Below are 7,789 nucleotides of genomic sequence, written 5' to 3' on the forward strand. Positions count from 1 at the left end.
TGTTTGTTTATTTGAATATTTAAGTAGTAGAGTTAAGTGGAATGAAATAAATATAGCCTGATTTAAAGTTATATTTTTCTAATTTTGAACCTACCTGAAAAAAATAGAAAAATCTTAAACGTGTGGTTTTCTTTATGAATTTCTTGTACATTTGTTTCTAACTTGCACTCCATTTCCATCCCCAAATTAGACACTGACTGAACCAGGTTAAAGTGCAGCAGTTGGGAATTTTCACAAAGTGTAATTTACCCTGTAGAAGCCTATAATCTTAATTGAAATCACTTGCTGAAATCCCATGGTTTCTCTAGTAACTGAGTTCAAGTCTAGCGTCAGTCTTGGGTTCAAATCCCAGCTCTGCTTTATATCTTGGATAAGTGACTTGGGGCAAGTTGCCAAATTCTGTATGGCACATGGCAAGACCTGTTAACCTGGGCCATGAAAATGATTGTTCCTTGCTTATTTAAAGTAAAATTCTCTGACAATCCAGAATTTCTAATTCCATAGAGGCTCAAGTGAGGTGAACTGAAGTCCAAATAGTTTGTAGAATACTATAAATGTTATTGCTGGAAAGAAAAGCTGCCTGAGAATTTTGGCATATTAAGTGTTTATAAATCTTTGGCCTTTCCTAAATATAGGCTATTTCATAAGTTGACAAAGGCATAGTATCTTCTACTCTTTGATGGAAAATTCTACTTACAGAAATTTGCAGGGTAATTATTTTCATAGGCACAAAAGGTTTCATTACGGCATTACACTATTGGAGAAAAATGTAAGTATCCTAGATGGCCACTGATAGGGAACTGGTCAGATAAAATATGATACAATCTCATAATAGATACTATGTATGCATTTGAAAGAAGGAGGAGCTCTGTATCTTCAAGATATGCTGTTAAGTGAAAAAAGGACAGTGTTTGCGGTATCAAGGAAAAAGGAAATATTTTATATAGGTTTGGAAATATAGAGAATATTTTTGCAAAGATGCAGGAAGATGATAAGAATGTTGCCTTCTGGGGAGGAAAGGCATGTGGAAGGGAGCTCAGGACTGAAGAAAGGGAGAGCAAATTTCCACCCTCTACCCTTTAGAATCGTGTACTGTGTGCATGTACCAATCTCCTAATAATGTTTTTGTAAAGGAAAGAAATACATAGTACGATTTCCTCCATGAAACTACACAGTGTGTTTTGGAGCAGGCACCCTTCCAACGAATAGAATCCTTAATTAAAGGCATTTTGAAATTCAGCTGAATTTCCCACCTTCAATTGGGTGTGATTGTAGAGGATTTGACTTTACCAGGCTGAAGATAAATTCATTTGAACTATTACCTCTCCCGCCCCTTTGTTAAAAGAAGCATTTCATGTCACTTGAAGGGGAAGTGACACTGAAACTGAGAACAGAGAACTCAATCAAGAGAAAAAGGCAGAGAAAGAGAAGAGGGCATCGTCAAAGACACAAACGTTTATGTGGTTTTAGCCATTACAACAGTAGTTCGGAAATATCTCAAATGTCACACCCATGGAATCAATATCACACACACAAAAAGAAAAGTGGCAGGCAACAGTGAGAAGCACCAGAGAACCAGCGCACACCTACAGGAGACCATGCTTTTTCCCTTCCACTGCCCGGAGTGTGTCACCAGGAAGCCCCCCTCCCCCTCGCTTTCCTTCTACATCTGACCCTAACCTGCTTTCAGTTCTGAATTCACGCCTCATCCTCGCCCTCCTCCTCCTCGAACTCCCCTTGTTCATCGGCGGTGGCGTCCTGATACTGCTGGTACTCGGACACCAGGTCGTTCATGTTGCTCTCGGCCTCGGTGAACTCCATCTCGTCCATGCCCTCGCCCGTGTACCAGTGCAGGAAGGCCTTGCGCCGGAACATGGCGGTGAACTGCTCCGAGATGCGCTTGAACAGCTCCTGGATGGCCGTGCTGTTGCCGATGAAGGTGGCCGACATCTTCAGGCCCCGGGGCGGGATGTCGCACACGGCCGTCTTCACGTTGTTGGGGATCCACTCCACGAAGTAGCTGCTGTTCTTGTTCTGCACGTTCAGCATCTGCTCGTCCACCTCCTTCATGGACATGCGGCCGCGGAAGATGGCAGCCACCGTCAGGTAGCGGCCGTGGCGGGGGTCGCAGGCGGCCATCATGTTCTTGGAGTCGAACATCTGCTGGGTGAGCTCCGGCACGGTCAGCGCCCGGTACTGCTGGCTGCCCCGGCTGGTCAGCGGGGCGAAGCCGGGCATGAAGAAGTGCAGGCGGGGGAAGGGCACCATGTTCACGGCCAGCTTGCGCAGGTCCGCGTTCAGCTGGCCCGGGAAGCGCAGGCAGGTGGTGACGCCGCTCATGGTGGCCGACACCAGGTGGTTGAGGTCCCCGTAGGTGGGGGTGGTCAGTTTCAGGGTGCGGAAGCAGATGTCGTAGAGGGCCTCGTTGTCGATGCAGTAGGTCTCGTCCGTGTTCTCCACCAGCTGGTGGACGGAGAGGGTGGCGTTGTAGGGCTCCACCACCGTGTCCGACACCTTGGGCGAGGGCATGACGCTGAAGGTGTTCATGATGCGGTCGGGGTACTCCTCGCGGATCTTGCTGATGAGCAGCGTGCCCATCCCGGAGCCGGTGCCGCCCCCCAGCGAGTGGGTCAGCTGGAAGCCCTGCAGACAGTCGCAGCTCTCTGACTCCTTCCTCACCACGTCCAGGACTGAGTCCACCAGCTCAGCTCCCTCAGTGTAGTGGCCCTTTGCCCAGTTATTCCCGGCTCCGCTCTGGCCTGCCAGAGGGAAAGAGACTTCATAAATCACGAGTGGTGGGATTAAATTCCTCCTCACTTTAACCCCTTATTGTAGATGGATGAGTCAGCCCTCTGATAAGATCATTTGGGGTTATCCCCAAAATGGCCAGATGTGAAAATATTTGGTCATGGGAGCAATTATACATAAGGAAGGCTGGGACATGGCTATTAGAAGCTGAAAGGCAAATTTATATCTAGCCTATATTAAGAGCGAGTTGGCACACAAGGGCATGTTCTTGATACTTCCCCTTCAGCCGTCCCACCCATCCACCCTACACTGCCCACAGTAAAACGAGCTCCACAGGCCATCAGCCATGCGTGTCACATACCGAACACGAAGTTATCTGGCCGGAAGATCTGGCCAAATGGCCCGGACCGGACTGAGTCCATTGTGCCAGGCTCCAGATCCACCAGGATGGCCCGAGGTACATACTTGTTACCTGTGGAGGGAAGAAAATCAGGATTGAGACCTGCAGGCAGATAGCTCTTCAGAGGAGAACTTGGGACCCTGCTTCCTTCCTGCAGGCTCTGCTGCACCCCCGCCCCCCCCCAAACAAGGGAACAACCACTGGTTCTCAAGGGTAAGACGGTGGACAGCAGAAACCACCGAAATACCGCAGTGAGATTGGGAATCCTCATCTTCTTGTCCATCCCTCTCCCGGGGCCACACCTAAGACTCATTCAGGGAGAAGCGTGGGGGCACAGTGAATGCAGTTACCAGTGGCTTCGTTGTAGTAGACATTGATTCTCTCCAGCTGCAGGTCGCTGTCGCCATGGTAACTGCCAGTGGGGTCGATGCCATGCTCGTCGCTGATGACCTCCCAAAACTGAGACAGAAGAGTTGTACTGAATTACACGGTGCCCCTTCCAGAGACGTCCCTCACCAAAAAAAAAAAAAAAAAAAAAAAAAAAGCCCCCCCGAATCAATTCCGCCAACCCAACTTCTCAGCGGCTCTTAGGGCGGCGTGCCGGGGGCCCAGCCTGCAGAGCTTGGATTTCCCAAGGTCAGGAAGCAGAATCGGGGCGTTTCCCGGGTGGGCAGCTGCTCGCGGCTGGAAGCCGGTGTCCCAGCCCGCCTCGACGGCCCTTGGCACGCGCACGCGCGGCAGGTTCCTAGCGGAGCATCGCTACCGGGAGCGCGCGGAGCCCGTGCCCGCGAGTAGGGGGCGGGGAGGTAGCCGTCGGTACTTGACATTCAGAGCACGTCCTGCCCTAACAAGACAATCGTCCCCCTTCCTCCCCCCCCCCCCCCCACCCCGCAGCTCCACTCCGGTTCCAGCGAGTCGAATCCGAGCTCCTCCACCGCGGGTCCCCACTCCCCCACCCGGACTAGCGTGCACAGCCTTGCAGACACGCCCCGCGCCCTCTCCGGTCACAACCGCCTGGGCCCGGGGCGGCAGTGAGGAGGGGGACAGGCCGGGGTGATCGAGATCCCACCTGAACGGCAGCACGGAGAAGTCGCCCCGAGCCCCGACTAGGGTCTCAGGCGGTCCCAGCCCCAGGCGGGCTGCACAAAGCGCTCGGCTCGGTCCCCACCCCCACACCCTCTACTTCTCCACTCCCGGTCCCGGCCCCCTTCCCCAGCGCGTCGCGCCCACCTTGGCGCCGATCTGGTTGCCGCACTGGCCCGCCTGGATGTGCACGATCTCGCGCATGGTGCCTTGCTATCTCCTTGCTGGCTCGGGTCGGTGGCCGGTCGGGGTGTCCGTGCCTCCCTCACACACCCACTCTGGGGGAAAGAGGACCACGCTCGGGCAGCGAAGGCTGAGGGCGGGGTCCCCGCGGGCTTGGCATTTTATGCGTGGAGGGCGGGGCGGCCCGCGCAGGCCGCGCCCCCAGCCCGAGTCCCCCAGTCCCCGTTGCGCTGGCGCTCAGCAGCCCGACTGACGTAATGCTCGAAGCTCCGGGCACTGTCGCGGGGCTGGACCACCGGTACCCGCGGCCAATCGGCGCGAGCGTGCAGACCGGGAGAGGGGTGGGGGGCGTGCGCATTGTCTGGGGCTGGGGAGAAAGGAAAGAAGGGGGGTGTATGCGGAGAAATGAGGTGTGGAGAGCAGAGACCTGGGCAGCGGAAGGGAGGGGGCGACCGGCGCTGGCTGGTCCCCGCGGTGGGGGGAGGGGGTGGGGAGACAGGGCCCTGGGAGGTAGAAGGACTTGGGACAGGTGAATAGGCGGGCAGGTGAGCAGAGAGTGAGCGAGCGCGCGGTGCCCCGGGCGCCGGCAGGTGGCCGCGGATTCCGGGTTACCGTCGACCGCTGCGGGAGCTGCGGAGCCCAACTGCTCCTGAGGCGACCACCGCCTCCTCCTCCAGTCTTGGATGCCAAAGACTGCCAGGGATCGACGCCCCGCCATCCGGAGCCGGGGGGGAGGACAGAGGGAAGTCGGATGCGATCAAGACGTTGGGGGTCGGAGGGGCACGGCCACCAGACACCCGCGACCCAGCAGCCGCAGGCTGCTCTCGGTCCCGGTCCGGTTCCTCTTTGTCTGCCCTGGCCACCTACTGCGGCCGCAGCCTCCAGGGCTCTGGCGATATCTCCCGCCACATCCACCTTCGCCGGCACCTTCTGCAAGGACCCACGAGCTCTTGGTCTGGGACCCAGCCCCTCTACGCCCCGCGGGTCGGCTTTGTTCCTGGAGAGAGCCGATGGGGTGGGTGTGGCCGGCCTCCCAGCGTGGACTGTCATCCGGGCAGAAATGGGGTGGGGTCCCGGGGGCGGGGCTGTCGGCTGAACAAAGGGCTCCCGAGAGCTTGGCAAGCGTTCAGCAACCCAACAGTTAGAGCCGAAAGCCTGTCCCCCACCCTCAACTATTGGCTTTACGCTTCTCGGGTGAAATGGGGCGGTGGGTGCGCGGGGTTGCTAACTCACTTAGCGCTGTGCGCTGGCCCCCGGGGCGGTGGGAACCCGGAGGAACCCGGAGGAGATCGGCTGCACTGTGCCAGCCTTCGTGCTGCCGGAGGGGGTGGGGACACCCTTAACGCTGCGGCACCCCAAGCCACGCGCGCGCGCACAGGCGCAGGCGCACACGCGGGCCGCGACACTCCCTCCCAAACCCGCAGCCTCGAGGCTTCCGGGGAAGGGACTGAGCCCTTTGTGACTTGCGGTGCGTGTGTGAGAGCGCGAAGGAGTGTGAGCGATTGTGACAAGAGGCTGACTCTGTGCGTACGCTGGAGGCAGGGAGCGTGGGGAAAGAGGGCAGAGACATTCGCTGGAGACCTGGAATAGGTTCCCCGCAATCCCAGGAGGGTAGTGCCCCCCGTCCCACCCGAGGCGGGTGGTCTGCGTGGTGACTCGGTTCCTTCTTGTGCTCTGGCTAGAGGGGCCTAATGAGTCGGGCTCCGGTGGCGGAGGGGAGCCTCAGCAGTTGAAGGTGAACCTTCCAGAAACACTAGCACGTTGCGATCGCCTCTCTCGCCAGGGGGTGGGAGGGACTTTCAAAGAGAAGTAGAGCAAACAAAACCCAGCTGTCCCACCTTCCCGCCCAAGTTTTCCCCGCCACTGTGTCCAGCCTAGGCTTGCGGGCAGATTTCCTCAGACCCAGGTCGGGGTGGGGTCGAGACCTACAGAAACAGAGACCGTCGAGCGTGAACCACCCCCAGGGTCACACAGCAAATTAAGGAAAGAGATTGGGCGAAATCCTATCTTTTGAGCGCCCCGCCCTCGGGGAGGTGACCCGGTCCTGACCGAAAGGCTGTGGCAGGTGTATGTAACAGCACCGCGGGATGGTGCCTCCGGTGGCGCAGGCAGCTGGGTGGCGGTGCCCACACCGCGAGTGTAGACGCGCCACACCAAGTGATTTGAGGGGCCCCTGCCACCCTCCCCTAACGATTTCATTTTTCGACTTCAATTTCAGAGCCACTTCTGCGGCACTCCCGAGCGAAAATGCATGCTCGAGATCTCGTAGACGAAAGGACCCTTTCCTCTTAGGTTTGTAATAGGGGACGGATTTGCGATAGGATGAGGGTGGAAATAATCCTTCTGAAAACACGGACCAAATGCTTTTGTCACAAGCTCATCTGCTTTCCTTTGACGCGTTTTGCGGGTATTGTACCCCTTCCTTCCCTTCTGCAGCTTCCCGAGCCGAGCCAGGCTGTTATTCTTGCTAACCGCGCCCCTCTCCCCAATTTTGAATTGTGATGCCGCACATTTTTATTTTCACACGCGCCCCCTCCCCAATTTTGAATTATGATGCCGCACATTCTTATTTTCACAAGGAGCTGATTCCTGATATCTTTCACTTTGTCCGCTAATCCTTTTCTACCATCCTTATTCCATTTGGTTGCAAGAAGAGGCCGGCAACAGACTTTCAAAGGAAAAAAATCGTATTGGGGTACACTTTCGGTTGGGTCCCCAATATTTCTTTTGTCTGTTTATTATACATAATTCCTCTCAATCTAGGCCATTGTCTATTAGACATGAAGATTTCAATATATTTCATTATCACTTCCATGCTGTTAGTTTGATGCGCCGACATTGAAGATTTTTGTCCTTTTAGACAGTTGTAGAAATATCGCTGGAAAAAAAATAAATTTCAACATTTATGAATGTAGCTGAGGTGAGCAAGATATCCCCTCAACTATTAAATTATTTTTGCCCTCACAATTCTCGGATTGTTTTTAATGCCAAATTCTCAAGCGATTTCGCACAGGAAGTCGTTGTTTCAAGTAAATGAAGATGACTGACAGAAAGAGAGCTTTACACGGGTGATTGGATAGCACTTATTTTTGGGGGGGGGATAAGGGGGAGGGTGTGATGGGCCGAGAATTGAACCCGAGTCTCCCGCATGGCAGGTGAGCATTCTGCCACTGAAACAACTCGTGCATCCCGGTAGCAAATCTTCAAGGCATGTTTTCTGAATGCAAATTATATTTTCACACATTTGCACAAATTGCCAGACATGTAGCTTTCGGATTCCGCCCGCCTTCCCCCCGCCTGCGAGCGTTCCCTCACCCACTTACAGCTCAGCGCGCAGCCCCAGACCCGGAGCTCCCTGACCGAGCTGGGCGCGGT

The 7,789-nt window shown here is 55.2% G+C and overlaps 2 protein-coding genes across 2 annotated transcripts; both read right to left on the bottom strand.

Annotated features, from left to right (window-relative positions):
• Positions 1-1,440: 1,440 nt before the first annotated feature.
• LOC143668821 (tubulin beta-2B chain) lies at positions 1,441-4,528 on the bottom strand. Its single transcript, XM_077143382.1, has 4 exons — positions 4,379-4,528; positions 3,499-3,607; positions 3,110-3,220; positions 1,441-2,759 (listed from the first exon to the last, which is right to left on the bottom strand). Exons 1-4 carry the CDS (start codon positions 4,433-4,435, stop codon positions 1,699-1,701), a joined length of 1,338 nt encoding a protein of 445 aa, XP_076999497.1. The 5' UTR covers positions 4,436-4,528; the 3' UTR covers positions 1,441-1,698.
• Positions 4,529-4,575: 47 nt separating this feature from the next.
• On the bottom strand, positions 4,576-5,457 carry LOC143668822 (uncharacterized). The gene is made up of 2 exons (XM_077143383.1): positions 5,027-5,457; positions 4,576-4,781 (listed from the first exon to the last, which is right to left on the bottom strand). The coding sequence occupies exons 1-2, from the start codon at positions 5,130-5,132 to the stop codon at positions 4,576-4,578; spliced, it is 312 nt and encodes a 103-aa protein (XP_076999498.1). The 5' UTR covers positions 5,133-5,457.
• Positions 5,458-7,789: the final 2,332 nt, after the last annotated feature.

The sequence above is a fragment of the Tamandua tetradactyla genome, chromosome 25, assembly GCF_023851605.1.
Source record: "Tamandua tetradactyla isolate mTamTet1 chromosome 25, mTamTet1.pri, whole genome shotgun sequence".
NCBI classification, from domain to species: domain Eukaryota; kingdom Metazoa; phylum Chordata; class Mammalia; order Pilosa; family Myrmecophagidae; genus Tamandua; species Tamandua tetradactyla.

Excerpts from the sequence above, each read along its gene's own strand:
- LOC143668822 (XM_077143383.1), bottom strand. The coding sequence starts at position 5,132 with ATGGCGGGGCGTCGATCCCTGGCAGTCTTTGGCATCCAAGACTGGAGG. Across the intron at positions 4,782-5,026 it reads AGCTCCCGCAGCGGTCGACG|CCCCAGACAATGCGCACGCC; the intron begins GTAACCCGGAAT and ends CTTTCTCCCCAG.
- LOC143668821 (XM_077143382.1), bottom strand. The coding sequence starts at position 4,435 with ATGCGCGAGATCGTGCACATCCAGGCGGGCCAGTGCGGCAACCAGATC. Across the intron at positions 3,221-3,498 it reads CTACTACAACGAAGCCACTG|GTAACAAGTATGTACCTCGG; the intron begins GTAACTGCATTC and ends TTCCCTCCACAG. Across the intron at positions 2,760-3,109 it reads GCCAGATAACTTCGTGTTCG|GCCAGAGCGGAGCCGGGAAT; the intron begins GTATGTGACACG and ends TCCCTCTGGCAG.